General features: G+C 56.1%; 9 protein-coding genes across 9 annotated transcripts; 4 read left to right on the top strand and 5 right to left on the bottom strand.

Moving 5' to 3' along the window:
* Positions 1–773: 773 nt before the first annotated feature.
* DICSQDRAFT_183625 (Aldo/keto reductase) lies at positions 774–2,164 on the top strand (the record flags this gene model as incomplete). The annotated part of the gene is made up of 7 exons (XM_007370446.1): positions 774–912; positions 970–1,055; positions 1,110–1,289; positions 1,346–1,402; positions 1,465–1,684; positions 1,740–1,946; positions 2,006–2,164. Exons 1-7 carry the CDS (start codon positions 793–795, stop codon positions 2,162–2,164), a joined length of 1,029 nt encoding a protein of 342 aa, XP_007370508.1. The 5' UTR covers positions 774–792.
* Positions 2,165–3,694: 1,530 nt separating this feature from the next.
* Positions 3,695–4,334, bottom strand: DICSQDRAFT_174597 (uncharacterized protein; the record flags this gene model as incomplete). The annotated part of the gene is made up of 6 exons (XM_007370445.1): positions 3,695–3,807; positions 3,867–3,963; positions 4,023–4,055; positions 4,108–4,127; positions 4,185–4,194; positions 4,248–4,334. 6 exons carry the CDS (start codon positions 4,332–4,334, stop codon positions 3,695–3,697), a joined length of 360 nt encoding a protein of 119 aa, XP_007370507.1.
* A 1,978-nt stretch (positions 4,335–6,312) lies between these two features.
* Positions 6,313–7,021, bottom strand: DICSQDRAFT_140970 (uncharacterized protein). The gene is made up of 4 exons (XM_007370444.1): positions 6,868–7,021; positions 6,778–6,804; positions 6,591–6,715; positions 6,313–6,526 (listed from the first exon to the last, which is right to left on the bottom strand). Exons 1-3 carry the CDS (start codon positions 6,998–7,000, stop codon positions 6,633–6,635), a joined length of 243 nt encoding a protein of 80 aa, XP_007370506.1. The 5' UTR covers positions 7,001–7,021; the 3' UTR covers positions 6,313–6,526; positions 6,591–6,632.
* Positions 7,022–7,774: 753 nt separating this feature from the next.
* DICSQDRAFT_157743 (uncharacterized protein) lies at positions 7,775–8,400 on the bottom strand. The gene is made up of 4 exons (XM_007370443.1): positions 8,106–8,400; positions 8,045–8,054; positions 7,964–7,983; positions 7,775–7,912 (listed from the first exon to the last, which is right to left on the bottom strand). Exons 1-4 carry the CDS (start codon positions 8,226–8,228, stop codon positions 7,844–7,846), a joined length of 222 nt encoding a protein of 73 aa, XP_007370505.1. The 5' UTR covers positions 8,229–8,400; the 3' UTR covers positions 7,775–7,843.
* A 544-nt stretch (positions 8,401–8,944) lies between these two features.
* On the top strand, positions 8,945–12,190 carry DICSQDRAFT_183624 (uncharacterized protein; the record flags this gene model as incomplete). Its single annotated transcript, XM_007370442.1, has 5 exons — positions 8,945–10,824; positions 10,887–10,937; positions 11,000–11,090; positions 11,159–11,706; positions 11,759–12,190. The coding sequence occupies one exon, from the start codon at positions 8,945–8,947 to the stop codon at positions 10,190–10,192; it is 1,248 nt and encodes a 415-aa protein (XP_007370504.1). The 3' UTR covers positions 10,193–10,824; positions 10,887–10,937; positions 11,000–11,090; positions 11,159–11,706; positions 11,759–12,190.
* Positions 12,191–12,315: 125 nt separating this feature from the next.
* DICSQDRAFT_93182 (uncharacterized protein) lies at positions 12,316–15,030 on the top strand. The gene is made up of 4 exons (XM_007370441.1): positions 12,316–12,682; positions 12,767–13,066; positions 13,128–14,267; positions 14,323–15,030. Exons 1-3 carry the CDS (start codon positions 12,470–12,472, stop codon positions 13,956–13,958), a joined length of 1,344 nt encoding a protein of 447 aa, XP_007370503.1. The 5' UTR covers positions 12,316–12,469; the 3' UTR covers positions 13,959–14,267; positions 14,323–15,030.
* Positions 15,031–15,240: 210 nt separating this feature from the next.
* On the bottom strand, positions 15,241–15,694 carry DICSQDRAFT_140959 (uncharacterized protein). Its single transcript, XM_007370440.1, has one exon. The coding sequence runs from the start codon at positions 15,657–15,659 to the stop codon at positions 15,324–15,326; it is 336 nt and encodes a 111-aa protein (XP_007370502.1). The 5' UTR covers positions 15,660–15,694; the 3' UTR covers positions 15,241–15,323.
* Positions 15,695–15,748: 54 nt separating this feature from the next.
* DICSQDRAFT_157739 (amino acid transporter) lies at positions 15,749–17,710 on the bottom strand. Its single transcript, XM_007370439.1, has 10 exons — positions 17,549–17,710; positions 17,411–17,486; positions 17,244–17,351; positions 16,826–17,190; positions 16,754–16,769; positions 16,693–16,698; positions 16,584–16,636; positions 16,372–16,532; positions 15,941–16,313; positions 15,749–15,876 (listed from the first exon to the last, which is right to left on the bottom strand). Exons 1-10 carry the CDS (start codon positions 17,693–17,695, stop codon positions 15,823–15,825), a joined length of 1,359 nt encoding a protein of 452 aa, XP_007370501.1. The 5' UTR covers positions 17,696–17,710; the 3' UTR covers positions 15,749–15,822.
* Positions 17,711–20,785: 3,075 nt separating this feature from the next.
* Positions 20,786–21,853, top strand: DICSQDRAFT_150233 (uncharacterized protein; the record flags this gene model as incomplete). Its single annotated transcript, XM_007370480.1, has 4 exons — positions 20,786–20,981; positions 21,038–21,095; positions 21,157–21,524; positions 21,726–21,853. 4 exons carry the CDS (start codon positions 20,786–20,788, stop codon positions 21,851–21,853), a joined length of 750 nt encoding a protein of 249 aa, XP_007370542.1.
* Positions 21,854–22,684: the final 831 nt, after the last annotated feature.

Below are 22,684 nucleotides of genomic sequence, written 5' to 3'. Positions count from 1 at the left end.
TATAGGTGACTCGCGACCTGCGGTCCGGGCAGTGGGCGGGCCCGGGCTTAGGGCCCGACATAGGCATGTGCCCATGTCGGAATGTTGCAAACGGTCATGCCTCCCCCGTGTACGTTTTGAACGAATCAGGTAGAGCATGCGTACGTATGGCGATAGCGATGTCCATGATTTGTTTCTGAGGTGCATCATTCCTTCAGGGATGACGACTCCGGGCCGGCGATTGGAGATTAGCAGAACTACGAGGCTCCAACGTGGGGGCCATCCGGAACCTTTGGAGTTATTGCACGTCAATATGTACACGCTAATTGCCTGACGGCAAACGGGAACAGTTTAGCACCAACAGCGTGAGCAGGCAGCACTCCCTGTCGGGTCCGAGCGTCGGCCCCTGCAGACGATGCTCGCAGCACAGCCACTCACTCAAGCGCCTGAGGTATCGACGGTTTCGCCGTACGCAGCGAGAGGCAGCGCTCTCAGCGGATGCAATGACCGCCACCCATCGCAAGACGTATTTTAAGCAGCAGGCGAGGATGACGGACTACCTTCGGGATCCACTTAGTGCTTCGACTCGAAGCTGAAGGTCTGACTCACCAGGATCAATCCACTGCGCTGTCCGGGTCTATTCTCCGTTCGGACAATAGTGCAAATCGTAAGTAAGGTGAGGGAAGAGCTTGATTGACTCCGGTCGGAAAAGTGGATACCTTGATATACGATGTTCTCATCAGGCAAGGAAACCCCAGGCCGCAACATCAAACCCTCTCTCCTATCCACTGACAGTGACCACAAGTTTAAACGATGCCTGGCGCGATTTTGAAGCGAACCATCGGCGATAAGACCTTCCCCGCCATCGGCTATGGTGCGATGGGAATAGCTGCAGCCTATGGAACTCCTCTGACCATCGAGGAAGCCCTTAAGGTGAGCATAGTTACACATTCCCATGGACTATCCCCTAATGCCCAGTGTTTTGTTCAGGTCCTCGATGGCGTGTACGCAAGTGGGGTAACGCAGTGGGACACTGCGGATGCCTATTCCAACAGCGAATACATTATCGGACAGTGGTTAGTTCACCTGATTATCAGAACGCTCGATACTGGTTCCTGAGATGCATGCAGGTTCAAGCGTACAGGAAAGCGAGATGAGATCTTCCTTGCCACAAAATTCGGCTTTGGTCACCACTGGGAGGGCGACGAGACTCGTACTATCAATGGCGACCCTGACTACGTGCCGAAGGCAGTCCAGAGATCCTTGGAGCAACTCGGCGTGGATTACGTCGATTTGTTGTACTTGCACAGGTGCGCTTGCACTCGTCAGCTGAAAAGTATACAGACGCTGAAGACATAGATCGCAGGGCCGATGCTAAAGTACCGATAGAACTGTCTGTGAAGGCGATGGCGGAGCAGGTGAAGTGAGCGTCTGCATTTGTAGATCCTGCATACTTTAGTAGAACTGACAATCATCTCCCTGTAGGGCTGGCAAGGTCAGGTACCTCGGTCTCTCCGAAGTCAGCGCGGACACTCTTCGTCGTGCGTACGCCATACACCCTATTGCAGCTGTCCAAGTCGAGTACTCGCCCTTCACGACCGAGATCGAGGATGAGAAGATCGGCCTTTTGAAAGCTGCCCGCGAGCTTGGGGTCAGGATCGTCGCTTACGGAGCGCTCGGGCGTGGACTCCTCACTGGCAAATATGTAAGGATACCAAAGTCGAACGCCTCCTTCCCTGCTGAGCCATCTTATGTTACAGACAGATCCAGATCAGTTCCCTCCAACCGACTTCCGTAGAACTATTCCGCGGTTCTCGAAGGAGAACTTCCCGAGCATTCTCAAGATCGCGGAAGGCCTGAAGAAAGTCGGGGAGAAATACGGTGCATCGTCCGGCCAGGTCGCTCTTGCTTGGGTGCTCGCACAAGGCGAGGACATCATCCCTATTGTGGGCACGACAAAGTTCGACGTGAGTCGCGTACGTTTGAGATACCTCGATGAGCGATCTTGACACCCCTTACTGTGCAGAACTTGAAAGAGAACCTTGGTGCATATGACGTGAAGCTGAGTCCCGGAGACGTTGCGGAGGTCCGCCGCCTTGCGGATGGGGCCTCTGTGCCTGGCGACCGGTACCCGGCACGCCTATTCCACACGCTCTTCGCCGATACCCCTGCTCTTCAACAATGAGAAACTGGACTTTTGTATTGCATACAGAATGGGCCTGCGCGGGGCGGAGTATAGTTTGGAATTCGTACTTATGACGACAAAGGCTCGCAGCCCACTGCTGCAAGTTCCTCTTGAGGCGTCTCTGGACGGTACTTAGTATCTGTGATTAGAGTCGGTTTAGTCAGCTGTATTGTAAGTGTTTCGCCCGGCTGTTCATGTCCCTGAAGGCTCCGAAAGTGCGCCGCGGTCATATCCCTCGCCGATTTCACATAATTGTCGCGCTCATTTGCAAGAACAATCCGAAAGAATGAAAGTCAACAAGCAACAGGCAGTGTCAAATGGTGTTTCCGAAATCTTCAACATTTCTGAGAGATGAATAGTCCTGTGGCATCCCACTGGTGGCCAGTTCCCAGCCAATCGTCGTGACCCTCGTTTGCTCCCTATATGACGTGTCTCCGGAGGTCTTGGAAGCGGAACCACGGAGGTTGAGCAGAACCCGTGTGACGAGGGTGCTATGTACTACCCTAAGGGGCCTTTCATCGAGAATTAGCACAGAAACAGACCATCCACTAGCATAAAGGCTTACATCTCCATCGCTGAGGAAAACTCCGGCTAAAAATGCAGCACGGACTCAGCAGTCTGCACAAGCACATAGTAGTGAATATAGTGTTTACTTCGGCGAGCATGAGCACCAGGAGATTGGCCACTGAGATCGCTGAAAGCACGCATTCGTCAGCAACGAGGGCAGGAGATCATAAGATTTGAGAAGCGTACTCCCTATGAACAGATAAGCTAGCGCGCCTTCGGTAACACTGTAGTCAATAATTATTCTGAAATGCATCTTCCGATCTCACTCACAGTCGCGGTATATAGTAGGAAACAATGTTCCTATCGCGGCACTCGGAACTATACACAACAATCATTAGAGGAATGGCGACAAGAAATACACTGTCAAAACCGACCTGCTCTGCGTTCTCTGTACCATAGTACGAAGGTCAATACGATGATAACTAGGCATAGTGCAGGAATGATCTTCAGCGCTTTGTGGCTTATGGGAACAAGATAGTTCCTAACCGGTGTCCCCGAGAACCATGCACGCTAATGCTGGCCAAGCATCCGGGTTGCTTGGAACACACTCAATGAGACGTGATGCATTCTCCGCAGGAACTAGATGCTTGTGATTCGACACATCACTAAGATCGGTCGAAATACTCACATTCTACGTATAGGTTGGACTGATAAACGGCATAGACGCACACCATCTATGATATGGTCAAGAAGGGCATGTCACAGAAAGTGCAAGCACCTACCCCAATGGCGCTCGCTCCTCCGGCAAGTAAGGCCAGTACGTACTTGTTCCATCCCCATAGAGCGATCGTTCTGGCGAGCAAGATAGCTGGCGAGTTGTTCTATCAGCATTTCAACAGCGGTATTAGTAGCTCGACCCCACGCTTCACCTTCGGAACAAATCGTGCCGATGAAGTAGAAGCCTTGAAATATGAATGACATGGCATGACGGTCCAGGTTGACGCTGAGTGAAGGGAATACTAACTAGAGATGACCTTGTAATGCGATAAGCAGAGCTATGGATTTCTTCGTGAGCAGCGGTATGGACACTTGGAAGCGGGTCCTGACCTGTAAATGTGCGGGTGTTTGGAAGATCGCTGGACAACACCGAGATGGGCCTTACGTCCTCTGAGAGCAATATCGAGAGGTGACTCACTGACTATATCCAGTGTCTGGTCCACGAGGGGCGAGTACTTGTTGAACAAGTACAGAGCTTTGGAAATGCTCATCCTTCCTGGCCACACGAAAGCAGCCTGTCGTGCCTGATCAGTACAAACCTTACATGGCCCCACCAACAAAGGACAACAGGTACCTCGTCGGGGAGGGTCGACAGTATTTCGAGTAACTAGCATGAGTCAGCATATGTAATGGAGAATAGAGGACATAAAGAACTCCACCAAAAGGGTTCCTGATGACACTGCAATACACTGACGTTAGCTCCCGCATACATCACGGCGAAAGCGGAAGGGAGTACCTTTGACGTACTAACAACGATTTTGGTCAGGTGAGCTGAACCGATGAATTCTAGGCAGCATACCTTAGAAGCTCTCAGCAGATAGAGATCGGAGTATCCGCCAACGCCGTAGACATTTTGGCCTAGGGTCGGAGGGAAGCTGGCATACATTGCGAGGAGTGGAAGCTCAACTAGAATGCACGTCCACTCCTTTTATCCCAACCTTCGCTCCTGGGGATTAGACATACGCAAGGCCTCGGCGGGCCAAATCTCGTCAAGAAGGGTCCAAGCATGGAAACCGGTTATAGCGGTGTTCAGTGGCCAGCTCCCGTCAACTGTTCCCAGAAGACGGGTCAAAGACGCCAGAAGACAAGGACGTGTCCGCCGAAGATAAATTGAGATGACCAAGTGTCCACGGTACGGGAACACATATAGCCACACGGAAAAGGTCTGTAGCGCAGGCTCTCCGAACCAACCACTAGATGCCCGAGGTTCGACACGCGGACTACGTGAGTTCTCCGCCGGATTCACGGCATGTCCGACGAGTTGTGTTCTTGCTGTCACCTCGCTCGCGGCCAGACTTAGAGCCTGTGAGAAAGTGGTCATGCTGAGAAGACTCAAAGGCACACAGCCCGGAGCGACCAACATCGTGAACCACTGGCGTCCGGAGGGAGGTCCGAGATCCACCGGACACAGACGGAAGCTAGCGGATGTATGCATAGATTGCTGTTCGGTTCACGCAGTCTGAGGCACTGTTTTGCGAGGCTGAGAGCTCAACAGCCCCAAGCGTGCCGCGAAGTCCAGAAGCGCAGTGAGTTGGATGGTCGTCTTGTAACTGCATTGAATAGTGACCGTGGCATCTTTTGGACACAGGCCACCGCCACTCAGCACAATATGATTTCGTTTCCAATATATGCACTGGAGTTTTGGAGCTTGAGACCAGAGCGGAAGTACTGAGCTTCTCTCGGGTGTTCTACAAGCGATGAGCACTGGGGAATTACTATGCAGCGCCAAGAATGAACACGTGCACAAATTCGAAAAAGAAAAAACAAGAGCAAAAGATCAGATGAAGCACTGAAGGACGCGAATGGTGATTCACCGGTGAAGGAAAGCACGGGCATACTTGTGTCTCAAGTCAAGGCATGACAGCGCAGGAAGTCAAAAGGTATAAAAGACGCACAAAGGCCATGTGCTCGACAGGATGGAACACTCGAGGGTAGGATGCTACTTACCGCTCATCTAGACATTACCACGGCTCATAACCGCGCCCGCCGATTGTTTGAGAGTGTGTTTCTGACTTACAAGGTCTGCAAGCTACAACCCGGAGCACCGGACAAGCAGTCCATTACACGCGAAAACGACGGGTCGCCATGAGCTCATCGTCCGGATATGCGCGGCAGAGCATCTTCAGCGAATTAGGAGGGCCGACATTGATGTCAAGTTCTCTTCAGCCAAGAGAAAGAGACGAGATAGCACAGCAGGATCCAGATCCAGGCCGTGTAGCTGTCGAATGCAGCGCGGGGGTGAACGAGGAGAGGTACGACACAGCCAGCGCCACGTCGCACGGTTTTCCCGGTCAGCCCGGAAAATGGCGCTCAGCAGCTTCTGATGGACGGTGACACCAGGAATTCTCCTGCCCATGCATGTCTCTACTTACCAGAATACTGAGCGGGCACCTCCGGAAGGGATGACTGCGAAGTGTCTGAGACGGACTCCTTCGAGGTTTCCAACCATAAGGTCCAAAGGATCAGAGATAGGAGTTGTTTGGTAGTAGGGCTCAAATACGTCAGCCCTCCTGAGCCCCGACGATCCAATGTTTCTGCTCGAGGTTATCAATTTGTGGAGTTGATATTGAGCCGTGAGTTACGCTCTCTGGAGCCCATTCTAGATTTCCTGTACTTGAGTCTCGCCACCAACTCGAAGGCCACTATATGGAGGACCTAAGTGAGTGACCGAAAGCGACACTTTCTTGCCATTCTCCTCTGTTGATTACAACTAGGGCAGACCCTGGTTATTAATGAGAGTACAACGTGGACGGATGTATTTCCGAATCAATAAGACCCAATAAATTATCGTCGCGACATATTTCCACTCAATTCCGCTGTGGCTTGTCCAAGACGCGAGTCAAGTAATGCAGTGCTCATGGGGAGATCATCATCGGTCTCGGTGCTGGTGGTATTGGTTGGTCTTCATGAGTTGGGGGGTCGTGTCTGTCCTCTCCGGGAAAGGGACAGGATTGGGCGGCCAGGTCCCATGCTCTTGACTGCTCCAGACTGGTCCCGCCACGACGTCGAGCAGCGGCAAATTTGCGGATGTTCAGTAGCACCCTCGTGCACACGGTACTATGCACGATACGGAGAGGCCTATTATAGAACCCTGTATCAATTTTTCCATTCTTTCCTTTGAACGGTCCACCGACGAACTCACATCATCAAGGATGTGGATAGTTCCACCTGAAGACGACGAAGATCATGCCAGATCCATCGATGCGTGTGAGAGCGGCTGACTCACTGGTGCGAGGACTGTCATCAGTAAGTTGGCAATCCAGACCGCTGCAGTCCAGATACAATATGAGATACAATCGCATGCTCGAGGTAGTATGCGAGGAACCCACCTTTCACGACCAGGTAGGCCAAGGCTCCTGTACGATTTCGGGGTGATCAACACAGGATTGATCACGCCTTCCGAAGTAAAGCGTTCTTACCGTCATGGTACATCACCGTGAGCAGATTACTGCGGGTCGCACCTGGAACTAAACAATACTGTAAGCCACGGAGGAGCGCCTGGGTCCTTACCGATATACGCGTACTAGCCAGCCGTTCCTGGTACCACTTCATGAATGTCAACGTGAAGATCGCTGATCATGGATAAGATTCATAAGCTGCTGTGGGCGGATACCGCCTGAGGAGAGAAGGCTTGATGCTCACCGATCTCGCCAAGGCACATGCCCACAAACGCAGGCCAGACCTCGGTATCGGCAGCAATGCATCCCGTCATGCGCATCATACTCTCCGGAGGGACTTGCGTCGCACGTGTGTAAGCATATGATGACTGTGGAGACAGAAGAAACTTCACATTGTACGTGGATGTTCGAAGTGTATACAACATAGAAGCAAAAGAGCTAGTACATTGCGTTCAGAGGGGCCTAGAGCACAGATACCATGTCACTCACGAGAATCGAGGCGACACCTCCGCCCAACAGCAAGATGATGTATTTGCTCCACCCCCAGATTGCTCCGGTTCTAACCAGCAGAATAGCTACGGAATGCAGCGGTGATTTGAGTTGAATATGTAACACGTTGTTGGTTCTCACCTTCAGAGCATAGCGTGCCCGCGAGATATGTCCCTGTCCGAATTTTATATCCTATGGCAGAATGTACGCGAGCATCGCACTTACACGACAACACGCCCCAGTGTATCATACATAGCTGTGAAGTAGTAGTGAGCGACGACGAAGCTGTTGGGACGTATAGTAACAACTGACGTGTAGATTGCTTGTAACGCCGAAAGCCACTGATCACCGTACGTCAACAATACTCCTAGACAGTTCTCCCTATGCTGGACGCACTTATCTGGTCAATTATCTCTTCTGCGAATGGCCAGTATTTGTTGAGAAAGAAGAGGACATTGAGGGCACTGAAATCGGAGGTCCACACGAGAGCAACCTGTCCGAGTTCCTATCAGTCCGAAGTAGCATACATCCGAAGTTGTCTGACTTCGTCGGGGAGCGTAGAGAAGGCCTCCAGAACCTTGCGCGAGATGAGAACATGGAGGGAGGCCGATCGAAGAGATGTCCTCACCAAGAGAGTTACTGAGGCGGCTTGAAAGAATCGGGTTGGCAGGTCCCTCATCTGCGGAGAATGTTGAGACTTGCAGCGCACCTTTGAAGTACTGGAAGCATTGTCGTAAGCATAGCTCAGATATAGAAGCAAAGGACAGCACCTTGTTGACCCTCAACAGGTAGAAGCCCCAGTCTCCTTGGACGGTAAAGGTATGCAAGAGGTCACTTAGGTTGCTCATGATCATGTCAGACAAGAGGAGCTCCGAGATGTTAGGAGCGTCCATCTTAATATATCTTCTACATGATAGATTTCTGATCAGATTGCAAGGCAAGAGACGTCGGTCGCTTGGGCAAAAAAGATGGAAACGGCGAGGTATGGAAACCGGCGGTGGCGCGACAGCCCTACAAGTGAGTCAATCGGACAACGCGATACTTCTCTGTGCGACGCACTCGAAAACACTCACTGGCAGGTTGATTAGAAGCATTTCTAGGGGGCAAACTGATCAAAGGGCCTAGTGCCACGCTGCATGTCGTGAGCACTCGCTTCCTTAGGCTGAGCCACCCTATGATGCACTCCCCTCCGGCGAATCAGAGCAAGGCTGATAGCGGGGAATGGTATGGACCGAAAGGGTAGGGTCGTTTCGCAGCTGCCGAACGTGAACGAGGATGGCTGATTGCGGTTGTGTTCACGTCTCGTAAATGCAGTTGCCCGATCTGTCAATAGATGTCGTCATTGCATACCAAGCCCGCACCAAGCGCCCGCCACGCGTATGTACTTAGACTTTGCGTCGATACTGTGGGATGTGCCGCCCCCGACGAGCGAGACAGAGGCCAAGACAATTGACGACAGCAGCGTGCTCCTTGATTTATCAAAGTCGAACAGCGTCAACTCGTCTAGCGCGAAACCCGACCTAGGTAGGTGAGACTATCAGGGAGACGGTATCCTTCCATCGTTGCGTTCGTACTGATCTGGAGACCAGTTGGCATTAGAACATAGAACATGCAGCATCGCGACCACTACGCACCTCATCTCAAGCGCGCCTTCAACGGATACTACACGCGCGTGCAGCTCGCAGACGGCGCGACCCTCGCCGTCATATTTTGTTGGGTGCGCAAGGCCCCGGAGCGCAAAAACCTCGTCCTCGTCTGCTACACGCCCTGTGTCCGACCGCCCGTCGTGCCCCCATCGCAAGGCCCCTCAATTGCCACGCTCGCAGGGTCAAGCACGGGAAACACGACGCTGCCCGGGGACACGACGCCCGGTCTCCCGTACCCATGCGCGGACTCGCGCGCGTTCAAGTACGAGTTTTACCCCGAGAACTTCGAACTTACCGTCGGGCCCCCACGCCAGCCGCACGCCAGCTTCACCATCAGCGCGCCCAGAGTGGGTCACATGAAAGTCACCGCGGACGAGGTCGAGTACTGCATCTCCGTCCCCGAACGCAACCTGCACGTCCACCTCGCGCTCGACGCGCACGTTCCCTGGGACCCCGCGCAGCCGCGGCGCGGGCCGATGGGGCGCATCCTGCACTTATCGTCGCTGCTCCCGCTGAACTGGCATGTGCGCTCGACGGCGTCGCGTGCGACGTACGCCGTGGCGCACCATGGGAATAAGGTGCGGGGCATCGGCTTGGCGCATGTGGAGAACAACTGGGGGAACTCGTTTCCCACTGGATGGATTTGGGCTCAGGCGTTCGATGCGCCGCCCCGTGCAGACGCGGACGGGAGCGTTGACGCGCCGACTGACAGTGAAGGCGGAGGGGAAGACGTCGGAGGGGAGCCAGACGAAGGCACACGATCGTTCGCCATGGCGGGAGGACGGGCGTTCATGGGCGTGCAGGCGTACCTCGTAGGCTACCGCTCACCGAAATGCAACTGGGACTTCCGCCCGCCCGTCGCGATGGGCGTTGGGAAGCTTGCGCCCTTCATGGACGTCAGGCACGACAGCCGAAGCGGGGGGGTCGCCATCCGGCTCAGGACGTGGAGGCGACGCTTGGAGGTCGCGATCGAGGCACCCCCAGAGACGTTCATCGGGATGGCTGCGCCCTTGCCCAAGGGTCACGAACCTGGCTTTGCGCGGGAGAGCTTCCAGGCGACCGTGCATGTGAAGGCGGAGAGGCGGCGGTGGCCGTGGTCGCAGTGGGAGGTTGTCGATGAGGTCGTGCTCGGACGCACAGCCGACGGGCTGAGCTGCGGGGCTCTCGAGTTCGGGGGTGCCTTCTACAAGGTTGGCGAGGATGGCGTGTAGATGCGTAGAAGCTCCACTTATATCCTAGGTCGCTGTCATCTTGGGAGTCGCATGTCCTCACGAAGCACGCATATGCGTCTAACACAGAGAGAAGTGTCCTGTTGGGGAGCAAGATGATTAGAACGCGATGCATGTTGCCACGGTCCAAGCAACCGAGAACATGAGAACTCAAGGAACTGAACGCTACTCAATGACAGCGCTACAGGAACACCGCACATGTGATACGGCGGGGGTCGAGGTTAGGCCTGGTCAGGCTGGGTCTTCCGAGGTCGTGGGGATGTCCTCGTCCTGGTGACAAGGTCATCTGCTCTGCGCAAGCCGCCACCTGCCACTCCACTCTATGCGCGCAAGGACGCGGGCGGGAACACGGCGAGCCCAGTATAGCTCGCTATAGCAGCTACTGACCCATGGGACGCCCCTATATAAGTCGCACGCCGTTCTCACCCCTTGCCTCTCGTTCTCCGCACGACCCCCACCTATAATCTGGACGGACGACCACCCTTCGCAGCCTCAGCTGTAGACCGTTAGACTTTAGACTCGCGTAGAGTTCAACGAGCATCATGACTGAGACCCAGGCCCCTACCACCATCGAGATCAACGACGCCTACTTCTGCCCGCACTTCAAGGAGGTCGTGAGTACCGTTCGCCGGACGTCCCACGCTCCATAGCATGACCCGAACACGACGTCCGACAGTGCGCGGACTGCTCATACGACGGACGGGAGGAGAACGATGCCTTCTTCGGGGTATGTAGTGCCGCACGCGACGTTCGAGAGCCACGTTGCTGACCTGATGTGCGACTGCCCAGTTTGACCCCATCGACCGCGAGGGCCTCGAGGCCCCGGCGTCGAGCGTGAACAAGGAGGGCCAGTATCAGTGCAAGAAGCACGGCTCGACTGGTGCGTCCCGCTCGCGTGCAGTCAGGCGCGCTGATCGTTCAACTGTCTTCGGACGCCCGTGCGTGCAGCGTGCAACCAGTGCTACGGGTGGAAGAAACAGATTACGAGGGCGAGAGCGGCCGCGAAGAAGGCGGGGAAGAAGGCGTGACTGCTGTGTTCTCCGATGGCCTCGAATGTGCTGCGCGTCGCGAAGAAGCTTGAGGGGCAAGGGAATGCAAAGTGGCTTGGAATTCGAAGACGAGACGCTGTACGAGTATCCTGTGTACGATGCGGCATTTGTATCACGAATAACAACAGCATGCGACATTGATGTACCCGGATACGACGTGCACGACAGGAATGACGGTAGCAATGGGGATATGATCGAAGAACCTCGGGGCTCGGGGAACTGGAATGGGCCCGAGAGACGAGTGACGACGGGCGTACAGACGATGGCGTGAACTGAGGACATACCTTGCGCACGTTCTTGTCACCTTGTCCTGCGCAACGGAGAAGGAGCTCTCCTTTTCTCAAATAACCGTGCCGAGCCAAGTTCTGAACAATGCTCGGCGATAGCAATGAACGACCCCGCTTCCTGACTGACTGTAAGGATTTCCCTAGCTATCTTATATGCGTCCTGCCGAATGGGTCAACAGTGGCCGACATGTCCAGTAGGTGATGACACTTACCTAGATGTCCTGGCTGCTTGGCTCGATTCATACTCAGATCAATCACGATCATCCAATGCAGCATTCGGATTGTATACAAAGCCCATGTGCGCTCATGATTCAAACGGACAAACCCGAAGGCTTGAACCCGTGGATCCATGGATGGGGAAATGAGATGCCAGAAGGCTCTCGGCCAGCACCGTCAAGCTTTCAACTGCCATTGATATCCCGAGACAATGATGCGGCTTGGGAACACTCCCGTCGCCATTGCATGTTGTCGCCGACAGGATTGGGCTGTGAACGTTCAAACGAACCGAGTTGACATGAGCGCACGTAAACAGTGTACATCCGGGACCAATGGCGCGCGCGGCGAATGTAGACGGCGAGCATCTGACCTGCAATGTCGACGAGGATCCGAGAAACAAGTGTAAGCGAGCGACGGAGAGAGGTAGCCATGTCAGCCCCGAGAGACAGGCGGAGGCGGGGGAGAGAGCATATGGTTTTGTCAGCGACGTAGCGCGCCCGATCTCGTCATACTGCCGCAACCACCCAAGACGAAGTCTGCCGCCCCTCAGATTCATATAAATCCTCCAGGCTGAGGTCTTTCTCTGTTCACCATCTTCATCGCTAGCTCTTGCTGTTTTCTTCGTGCTGCTCACGCTGTGCATCTGCTGAACATTCTCAACTTGTGTTTTGATACCTCGCATCTCGCTCTAGCGCTCTACTTGCACCATGTCCCCAGCCATCTTGAACGGAGAGCACGCCGCACCCAACGGCCAGTCGAACACAAACGGCATTCATGCCATCAAGGAGCACGCCTCGCTCGACGGTTTTGGCACGCGCGCCATCCACGTCGGCTCGGAGCCCGACCCATCGACGAGCGCGGTCATCCCCGCCATCTCCCTGAGCACGACGTACAAGCAGCACGGAGTAGGGAACCACAAGGTGCGCTTCATCCCAGCCTCCGCAGCCCTTCCGTAACATGAATCTTATGCGGCATGGCGCCTTCGTTGCGTCAATCTCACCCAGGGTTTCGAGTACTCGCGCTCCGGCAACCCGAACCGGAACGCGCTCGAGGCGACGCTCGCCGCGATAGAGTCCGGAGGCGCGTACGCGCTCGCCTTTGCCTCCGGCTCGTCGACGACCGCGACCGTCCTCCAGGCGCTCGGCCCTGACGCGCACGTCGTCAGCGTGAACGACGTCTACGGTGGGACCTTCCGCTACATGACGCGCGTCGCCTCGGAGAATCAGGGCTTGCAGACCACGTTTGTGGACCTCGAGAACGCGAGCGATAGCGAGGTTCTCGCGTCCTTCCGTCCAAATACCAAAGTACGTCCGCTTTCTGCGAGCTTCCCGCGATGACTGGCGACTTAACGTATCCGTCGTGCAGCTCATCTGGATCGAAACCCCGACGAACCCCACGCTCCGTCTCGTCGACATCGCGCGCATCGCTTCTCTAGCGCACTCCGCGCCCTCGAAGCCCCTCGTCCTCGTGGACAACACCTTCCTCTCCCCCTTCTACCAGTCCCCGCTCGTCCTCGGCGCCGACATCGTCGTGCACTCTCTGACGAAGTACGTCAACGGCCACTCGGACGTCGTCATGGGCGCCCTCATCCTCCCCGCGCACCACGCCGCGCTCGCGGAGAAGCTCCGTTTCCTCCAAAACGCCGTCGGCTCCGTGCCGAGCGCGTACGACTGCTGGCTCGCGCAGCGCGGCGTCAAGACGCTCCACCTGCGCATGAAGGCGCACGGAGCCAACGCGCTCGCCGTCGCGCGCGCGCTCCAGAAGTCGCCGCACGTCGAGGAGGTCATCTACCCCGGGCTCGCGAGCCACCCGCGCAATGACCTCGCGTACCGCTCGCTCTCGTCGCATGCGCGCGCGTACGTAGACCGGTTCCTGAAGGATCACGGGGATGCCGCGGGCGGGTTCCCATATGGGGGCATGATCTCGTTCCGCATCCGCGGCGGGGCCGCTGAGGCGGAGAAGTTCTTGACCTCTACGCGGCTGTTCACACTCGCGGAGAGCTTGGGTGGCGTGGAGAGCTTGGCGGAACTCCCTGCGCAGATGACGCACGGGTCTATTCCGCCTGCCGAGCGTGCGCTGCTGGGCATCGGGGATAACCTCATCAGGCTGTCTGTTGGCGTGGAGGAGGAAGAGGATCTCGTGGCTGACGTAGAGCAGGCCTTGGAAGCGGCTGCTTCGCTCTCCAAGGACTTGTGAGCGGACGTGTCCTGTCGGAGGAGCTCAGATATTTATTGTTGTACGACGAGATCTTGAGGTCCATGACTGTTGTGTTTTACCAAGCATTTATCTAGACGCATATTTATAAGTAGATATACAGCCTCGGTACAGTAATGCACGCATGAGTTTCTTGGGCACCGGTGTCATACATCCATGGTCAGATCTCTGCGCAGCATCCGCTGCCCGTCTTCCGAAGCATCACACCTTCATCGCAACTCCAACGATATGATCCGCCATTCTCCAACCATGCTCATCCGCGCCGACATCCAAACATTTCTGCACCCACGCCTGGCAAAACAGTGAGCACACTCGCTCTGCGGATACAGAGGTTGCAGATACTCACCTCAAACTCCTCTCCCTCCAACTCGTTCACCAACTTGTCCAGACCTCCAGCCAACAGACCCTCCGTCCCGACCATCTCCACGTCCTCCACACCTGTCGCCTCTCTTCAAACTCCGGGCATGTTGTCCGGCAGCTCATGATGCAACACCTCCCCACCCGGCGCGAGCTTTACATAGACCCCGTCCTGCGCATGTCGAGCATAGAACTCCGGCTTGCGCGCGAGCCGTGCGGGCTCCTCCAGCGCGAGGCCGCGGTAGCGCGCGTACCGGCTGACCCACGCGCAGAAGAGCACGCCTCCGTCCGGGCGGACGAAGTCCCACGCGTCGCGGAGCGCGGAGGTCTGCGGCCATGATGTGGTAGAGGGGGCCGAGGAGGAGGACGGCGTCGAATGTGCCGCATTCGTCTGCGAGATCGGGGTGGTTTGCGAGGCGCGTCGCGTCACCTTGGAGGGGCGGGCGCGTCGGGGGAAGATGCGGCGCGTGCTTGGGCTAGGGCGAGGAGGCCTGAGGAGACGTCGACGAGCGTGACTTCGTGGCCAAGTTCCGCGAGCGCGAAAGACTATGGGCCTAGAGTGCAGAGCAGTCAGAACGCTGACTGTGCGGGTGTTCGAGTCAATAGTGAATTATCTGCTTGGGCGTATGCTAGCGACAGGTTTGTCGTCCGCATTCAAGCAGGATCGCCACAATTGCGCGCATGTACCTACAGAAGGGCAAGCAAGCGGGTACACTACCTGTGCCTCCACCCATCATGTATCTTGCATCCGGGCCGATCTGGAAAACGCACGATAATGGTTCGCAGAGTCACATGGACCTCGATCTTGTGCGCGCGAAGGCGGCCACCTTCTATCTCAGGATGTGCGGTGTAACAGCTTGCCATGACCGCATTCAGATCCTGAGCAGGGGTCGTAGCCGTCGAAGACATCGCGTGAGTGAGTGGGACAAGCTGCAGGTCGGGAGGGTACCTGCGGTGTCTTAGATTCCGGGAGACATGCCATGGTCAGCGTTATAGGGGACCACAGATCCCCTCGGCATGGCTGAGAACAGCCACTGCCAGCACGGACCCAACGTTGTCCCACAGTGACTCGAAGCGTGAGTACAATTGGCTCGCACAATAAGCCCAGTCCAATCCAAGAGAACCCCCAGTGCCAACGGTGTCCTTGGGCGGGTATAGCAAGGGAGTGCAGACGTTCTGATAGACGGATCCGCCTCCGTTGCGCACGGACTCGCTACAGCTTGATCCTGCGAAGTGATCTAATCCTAGTACAGTGTCGTGAGTCAGATCTCGTTGGGTCCGCAGATGACTCACTTTCTCTTCCTGTAAACACACAGTACGCCGCATCCCAAACTCAAATCATATCACATTTTGCTCGTTGCACGGATGCCAAGGGGGAAAGCAGAGCACACATGCAAAGGCGGTGGGGCGGCGAGGTGTTCCTCTTTGAATGTCTTTGTATAAGCACTACCCTGCCATATCAGTCGTACGGAGAGCAAATCGAGTGCGATTAACATGTAAACGGCTTTCCAACAAGCCCTGCATCGTACGCGTCCGCGATCAGCTGAGAATACACGAGAACATTGTAAGCGGACCAACAGCGATCATCCACAAACAGCGCACAATACCTTGATTGAGACATACGTCCCGGCCACACACATGAACGCCCCCGCGAGGACGGTCGCGACAGCCAACGATGTCCCGAGCCGCCTCCTCTTCAGCGCATCAAGCCCTCCCTTGAGGTGGAAGGTATCGTAGAGCCAGAAGAAGCCAGCCACTCCGTAAGTGTACCACGACGCGAAAAGCGAGGCTGTGATCCCGGTGAGGTACGAGAAAATGGGGACGGCGCTCGCCAGCACGAAGGACACCGCGACAGAGGCAAAGCAGAGCCCGACCCATGTCGACCAGCCGAGCACCGTGTGCGTGTAGATGTGGTGGGTGCCCCGGAAGACGCGGACGAAGACAAGCTTCGCCGCGGTATGGGCATAGATCGCTCCTGTTCTGTCAGACGACGACGACGATGAGCACGCGCTTCACGTCGAGCCAGAAGGTGACCTACATGAGGAAGTTCACCAAGCCGAAGGCGAAGCTGACCTTCGCCCAGATGGGAGGGAGCGAAAGGAGAGCGGGCGAGGCAACGGTGCTGCCGATATACGCGTACACGACCACGCTGAAAACGGCGTAGAACGTGGTCGAGAACCCTTGCAGCACCCAAGCAGCCTATGGGCTCTAGTTATTGCCTGAGACCTGCAAAGACGCGGGTGCACTCGCCTTCATAGCGTCTTCTGGGCGCTTCATCTCAGAAATGAGGACGAAGAACCTGAGTGACAGTATGAGGATTTCGACACTTCGCTTATGGCGCAAAACCTTCCGTACATGAAATGGCCTGCGATGTGTGCAAGCATTCAGTCTAGTCTTCCATCAATGCAGGCAACTCATACCTGCATATGCAAACACCTGGAACGAGCCAGTCAGTCAGTCAAATGATCAAGACCAAGCAAAGGCAGGCTTACAGGCCCAGTAATCGCAAGGAAGGCCTCGTAAAAGTTGTTCGGGACAGTCGCAACGACGACTCGGCCGGGGACAGGGTTCGCCCCCGCTCCGATCATACCAGACAACCCACAAATGCCGATAAAGGCCGCGCTCAGCAGCCCGACCCAGCTGAGCTGCGCCAGCGTCCGGGGGAGGGAGACGAGGAACGTCGCGAGCGAGAAGATCACCAGCAACACTGTCGCGCATAGGCCGTTGTCCGAGAGCACCGAGAGGGCCTGCTGCCCGGAGAGGACGAGGGCCCCGACGCAGAATATGGCGAAGATCAGCGAGCCCACGGAGAAGATCTCGCGGCCTACGGGGCCGAACATGATGAACCCGGCATCGCCTGTGGGATTTGACGTGAGAAGTGCTGCAAGAGTTTCTAGGGAGCGCATATACCCATGTTGTGCACCTCCGGATGGTTATGCTTGAAGTCGATGAGCAGCTTGGCGGTGTACAAAGCGAACACGCCTAGGAAGACCGTCAGGATGAGAGACGGGACGATCCCTGTGTAGGAAGACGCTGAGTGAGTACCACGGTGAGGGCACCCTGCCTGGATGACACACCCACGACTGCCATGGCGTTCGGGAGCGTCAGCATGCCTGTGCTCACGATCTCCGTGATCATGAGTGCGGCGACGAGCTACGGAGCAGACACTTCAGCATCCGATCAGACCGTTCACAGCTGTGAAGTGTCCAACTTACCTGCCAGCTCAGAGTCTTGTACCGGATATCATGTTGCTCTTCGTCCCCAAAGACATCTACCTGATCTCCTGCTCCTGTGTAAGGCACCGACTCGTTCGCTACATTCTCCTGCACAATTTTCTCTTCTGCGTAGTCGAGATTGGCCATCGTGTACTGAGCGAACGCGAAGATGCGCTTCTCCCAAGGAGGCTTCCGTGCGTTGATTTCAAAGCCAAGGGGTGGGCTGTTGGGGCTGCGGAATCATGTCTCGAAGAGAAGCCAGCCGTCTTTAAGCAATTGCAACATGGTTTTTCAATTTGAACATGATCTGGGTGCAGCGGAGCTAGCGTCAGTTCGGCGACAGTAGCTCGCCTATCAGCGCATATAAGGCGGCAACCAACGACGACAGGGTTTTCGCAGATCAGCCTGATTTAGATGGGATCCACAGTTCTATACCGTATACGAGCTCCTCCGTGTCGTTCAGTAGGGAGGGAACGAAGTTTCTTGAGTCTTGGGTGCATCTGCATGCAGGTACACTGTATGGCGCGAACCAATGACCGAGATTTGCCATGGATGGCGTAGTGGAGAGGGGCTGCCACAATATTTAGGGGTAGTCAAAGATGGCGTTTCGGAGGACGGTTCGACAAGCGATTCTGCAGCGATTCGGTGGAAGGGAATCGTCCTGGATTCGTGTGGGCACTTTGACCACCCCACGTTTCTACGGGTCGATTCCAGGATAGATTCTTGAGTCGGTCAGGCCTTCTGGCGTCTGTGATATCAGAATTAGGTAATCTATGCATCCTCGCGCGATGGTTTCTCGACGTGTGCCGCGTTGTTCTTCCCCCTACTATGCCTTGTTACAGCTCTCGGGCCCGCATAGCGAATATATTCAGTTTACCAAGACACGGCGCACTCAATTCCCGATCTTTGTGCCAGAGCCAGCAGCAGGTTGCCAGGTGAGACGGCCGGACTTTCTGAAAGGAAGGGTTTCGGTCTGGTTGGACATTTGAAGGTGGAGGGAATCTGTACACCAGTGATTCTGATTAAAGTAGAGAAGCCGCCAGCTTCAAGTTGCAGTAGGGTCGCTCGTAAGCCCAATAATAATTTGACATATAACCTATTACAAGAGGGCTTATCCGAGGTCGGACTGAGGGAATCGAGTACAGAGAATCGCGATTCGGGTGGGCGGTGCTCCTCCAGACTCGCACCGGCGATTCGACGCGATTCTGCCAGAATCGCGGATTCCCCCCCTCTCGAATCGTCTCCCGAATCGTTCGCTCGAATCGTCCACCGAACCGCCATCTTTGACTACCCCTATTAATCCGGGACGAGTCGGTGTGGCTTCGGGCTTTACCACCTTGAAATTAAGCGCCAGTACTTGGATGACAAAGCAGCACAAGTTACGAGCAGCATTGAGGCAAAGCTCGACCTCGATCGAGATTCGACTATATCGAAGAACTTCAAGTTTAAGACGACGGATTGGTGGTCTTCAACCCAAAATTCCGACGATGATGTTCATATCGAGCGAGTACTACTGCCTACAACGAGGTTTACTGAAGTGAGGGTCAGCAGGCCTTGCAGGTCTGAGACCTCCCTACCACGCGGGACGAAGGGTGAGAGGGAGCTTTGAGACGGGCAGAGGGAGGATGAGAAGGTTTCATACCTGCAAAGGACCACTACCCCTCAGTACAATGTGCTTCTACATCGAGCAGACCAGAACAAGTACATCTCGTTCAGCGCATCGCCAGCCAGTCACCGTCTCTCGTAGGCACAGGATCGAGGAAGGTTGAGCTCGGTTGGCGCGGAGGATCCCTGAAACATCTAGCACCAGATGGCCAATAGACCCGGACTCCTCATTTGGAGAAGAACGGGCGAGGCGCTGAAAAAACCGCTTGCCAAAAGGTCTGTTGAGGTTCGAATCCTCTATGAGACATATCTTTCAGGCCCCGTTCGGTAGGTCGGATAGGATAAGGATGGGTTGGTTGGTTCATCAGCCAAAAACGCCGTAGCCGCTCAGTGATGGGAGTGGGCTCTGGCGGTTTGGCTGCTGGCGGGGAAAACTGAACCTACTTATGTATCCTACTCTAATCCGACATACCGAACGGGGCCTCAATCTCACGTATACATTGAGCGAATGTGCTGACTCGGAGAGAATTTATGCGACCTGAGTTTCATCTTTCTTTGACAGACTGTGTCAAGGCTTGACACACACTCGCCTCGCCACTTACGGAACATTACGATGCATCGGTGACCAGCAGTGCTAGACCGAAGGTTGACCTCGCCTTACGAATGGTCTTGACGCATGCAGCATTACTTTTGAGCTCGGGCGTGCTGACCAAGCCTCGCGCGAGTCTCAACCGAATCAACCACCTGTTCCAGGAACTTCGGGATAGCTTCGACATGGACTGAGCGGGACGCAGCACGTCTTGCATGCTTTTGCGGGCTGGAGAGGCATGCTCTGTAAGTTCGATCATGGATTTGCTAATGGAGCTGACAGTCTGGGTGAGTCAGCGTTCGAATGGGCGTAAGACGGAGAACGCCATGGAGCAGGACGCGGAGAACCGCAGCCCAAAAGCGGACGATGGATGATGACCATTGGAGGCAACTTGCACGGTTAATCGACCTGGAGGCAACGCCGTCACGAGCGGCGTGAGTGTGTGTGTGAGCAAAGGGCCAGGAGTAGACAAGGGTCGCCATCGTCGTCGCTGGACGGCTACGCGAGAACAGAGCTGCGAGGGCGGGCGTGGGCGGGATGGGCCCGGAAATGGACAAGGCCCGGGCGGGTGAAGTTGACACGCCAGCCACAACAGCCGCGGACGAGAGAATCCTGCCCGATTTGGGAGGCGAACACTCAGGGGAGGCCACAGCCACCCTACTCGCCCATGCGCGCCTGCCCCGTCCATGACGTTAGCTGCGACCCGCTTGCTCTCTCTGCGACCGACCGTCCACGCCGCGGTTGCGCTCTATGAGCTTACTATCTCCGGGCGATCCACCAATGTCTGCGCAGGCCTTCGGTGCCCAGTGAGTGTACGGCAGGCGGAGGCGCGGCGGGAATAAGGAGCGTGAGGTGACGGGGGCGCGTCTGGCTCCATATTGGGCTACGGATTCGAGTTCTCGAGAAGAACGACCTCCCCGATCAGGGGGTGAACGTCTCACGACGGCCTCGGGTGCGCAGACGCTCGATCGATGTATAAAACCTACCTGTGGAGTCCCCTGTCCCCGCCGCTATCGTCTTGCATCTCGCCAACAGCCTCGTGAATGTGCTTCCCCGGCAAGAGGCTTAAGAACAACCACTCAGAAGACACTCAGCCCGCATCCAAGTCCAAGTCCTCCCCCGCCTCCTCCGCACCTGCACCTACCCCCGCTCCTGCCATCCAACCCGCACCTGCTACAGCCATGTCTAGCCCCAAGGTCGCCATCATCATCTACTCCATGTACGGCCACGTCGCCACTTGTACGTTATATCTCCTACCTATCCCTCTTCCGTCTTGTGCTCACTTACGCAAATAGTGGCGGAGGCCGTGAAGAAGGGTATCCAGGCCGGCGGCGGTTCTGCCACCATCTACCAGTGCGTACTTCAATGTCGATCACGCTCTCATCCGATCTGACCATGCCTTCTGAACCTACAGGATCGCGGAGACCCTCCCCCAGGAGGTCCTCGATAAGCTCTACGCGCCCCCCAAGCCCAACTACCCCATCCTCGCCCCGAACGACCTCGCCCAGTTCGACGCGTTCGTCTTCGGCATCCCCACCCGATACGGCAACTTCCCCGGCCAGTGGAAGGCCTTCTGGGACGCGACCGGCCAGCTGTGGGCCACGGGCGCGCTCCATGGCAAGTACGCGTCCGTCTTTGTCTCCACCTCGTCCCCCGGCGGCGGCCAGGAGTCGACCGTCATCAACTCGATCTCGACGCTCACCCACCACGGCATCATCTACGTCCCCCTCGGGTACGCAAAGACGTTCGGCCAGCTCACGAACCTCACGGAGGTCCACGGTGGTGAGTGTCCCCTTTCCGTCTAGCCTACCCGTTCCGTTCTTCCCTTCGTTCGTTCGCCCGTCCGCACTCCCCCCGCTTCCGCGGCTATATGCGCGTCATTTGCACGCTAGTCTGCCGGCGACCCTTACGGAACCCTCTCATCCTGTAAACTTTGCTATTCCTGGCGAGCGATGCGCTGACGCTCTTGATTTATCATCGCAGGCTCTCCCTGGGGCGCGGGTACCTTCGCGGGCGCTGACGGCTCGCGCAAGCCCTCCGCGCTCGAGCTCGAGGTCGCCGAGGCGCAGGGCAAGGGCTTCTGGGAGACCGTCGCCAAGGTCAAGTTCTGAGCGTGTTCCGCCCACGGTGTACGCACGAAATGAACATGGGTGTATTCGGGACGCTTCGTCGACCGTGCCTGTAGAGTCGCTCGTATGTGTACAGTAGTCGTCTGAATCGCAGCTTCTTCGACTTCTCTCATCCCTTCAACTTGTCGCGTGAGTTCCTCGATGGAGCATCGCACCTTGTCCTGCGGTTTTCGAAAAGGCTGAAACGAGCTGTCCAGGACAGAGCGTCCGAATTCTGTCCTCTGACCCGCGCGCTATGGAGCTGTGCCATCCACTACGCCAATTGCGTGGATTCAAGGGCACCGCTGATAGCTGCGACGCCAATCAGACTTCCAGGCCACCGTCTTCTGTGCCAGGGGCGACGCCACGAACTCGGGATCCCGAAGGCTTCGGAACGTTCATTATGTACATACATACATGTGTACGTACCTCCGGTCCTTTCTCCCTGGGGAAGTGCCTCGTGGCGTGCTCCGCCTGTCGCCGAGCTCCTCGTTCGCGGTCATGTGTCCCTCATTATCGCCGGAGAAGGGGGCACTCTGAGGTATCAAGTACTGGGTTTATCGATAGAGGTTTGGCAGCGCGATCGGGTCCTCCCCCGAATTTCCGAGCGCGACGGCGTGGCTCGTATTAAGGGATCCAGTACTTACCGAACGTGCGCATGCTAGCAGCAACAGCGAGGATGACAACTTGCCATTTGAGTGAACGCGCGCGTCTTGCTCCTCGATGGAGATAGATCCGTAGGTCGGCGTGGCGGACGCGAGGCTGGGGTTGCTTCCCGACGTCGGGTAGAGACGAGCTCACGAGTCCGGGGTGCGATGATTGAGATACATCAAT

Source organism: Dichomitus squalens (assembly GCF_000275845.1).
Source record: "Dichomitus squalens LYAD-421 SS1 unplaced genomic scaffold DICSQscaffold_68, whole genome shotgun sequence".
NCBI lineage: Eukaryota > Fungi > Basidiomycota > Agaricomycetes > Polyporales > Polyporaceae > Dichomitus > Dichomitus squalens.
The sequence above is the reverse complement of the archived record's forward strand: the minus strand, read 5'-3'. Positions and strand labels throughout refer to the sequence as shown.

Excerpts from the sequence above, each read along its gene's own strand:
- DICSQDRAFT_157739 (XM_007370439.1), bottom strand. The coding sequence starts at position 17,695 with ATGGCCAATCTCGACTACGCAGAAGAGAAAATTGTGCAGGAGAATGTA. Across the intron at positions 17,487-17,548 it reads ACAAGACTCTGAGCTGGCAG|CTCGTCGCCGCACTCATGAT; the intron begins GTAAGTTGGACA and ends TCTGCTCCGTAG. Across the intron at positions 16,314-16,371 it reads GGCTTGGTGAACTTCCTCAT|AACAGGAGCGATCTATGCCC; the intron begins GTAGGTCACCTT and ends GTCGTCTGACAG.
- DICSQDRAFT_157743 (XM_007370443.1), bottom strand. The coding sequence starts at position 8,228 with ATGGACGCTCCTAACATCTCGGAGCTCCTCTTGTCTGACATGATCATG. Across the intron at positions 7,913-7,963 it reads CCGCCTCAGTAACTCTCTTG|GTTCTGGAGGCCTTCTCTAC; the intron begins GTGAGGACATCT and ends ATCTCGCGCAAG.
- DICSQDRAFT_140959 (XM_007370440.1), bottom strand. The coding sequence starts at position 15,659 with ATGCGGCGTACTGTGTGTTTACAGGAAGAGAAAGTGAGTCATCTGCGG.
- DICSQDRAFT_93182 (XM_007370441.1), top strand. The coding sequence starts at position 12,470 with ATGTCCCCAGCCATCTTGAACGGAGAGCACGCCGCACCCAACGGCCAG. Across the intron at positions 12,683-12,766 it reads ACGGAGTAGGGAACCACAAG|GGTTTCGAGTACTCGCGCTC; the intron begins GTGCGCTTCATC and ends AATCTCACCCAG. Across the intron at positions 13,067-13,127 it reads CCTTCCGTCCAAATACCAAA|CTCATCTGGATCGAAACCCC; the intron begins GTACGTCCGCTT and ends TCCGTCGTGCAG.
- DICSQDRAFT_140970 (XM_007370444.1), bottom strand. The coding sequence starts at position 7,000 with ATGAAGTGGTACCAGGAACGGCTGGCTAGTACGCGTATATCGGTAAGG. Across the intron at positions 6,805-6,867 it reads CACGGTGATGTACCATGACG|GAGCCTTGGCCTACCTGGTC; the intron begins GTAAGAACGCTT and ends GAAATCGTACAG. Across the intron at positions 6,716-6,777 it reads GGCCTACCTGGTCGTGAAAG|CGGTCTGGATTGCCAACTTA; the intron begins GTGGGTTCCTCG and ends TCTGGACTGCAG.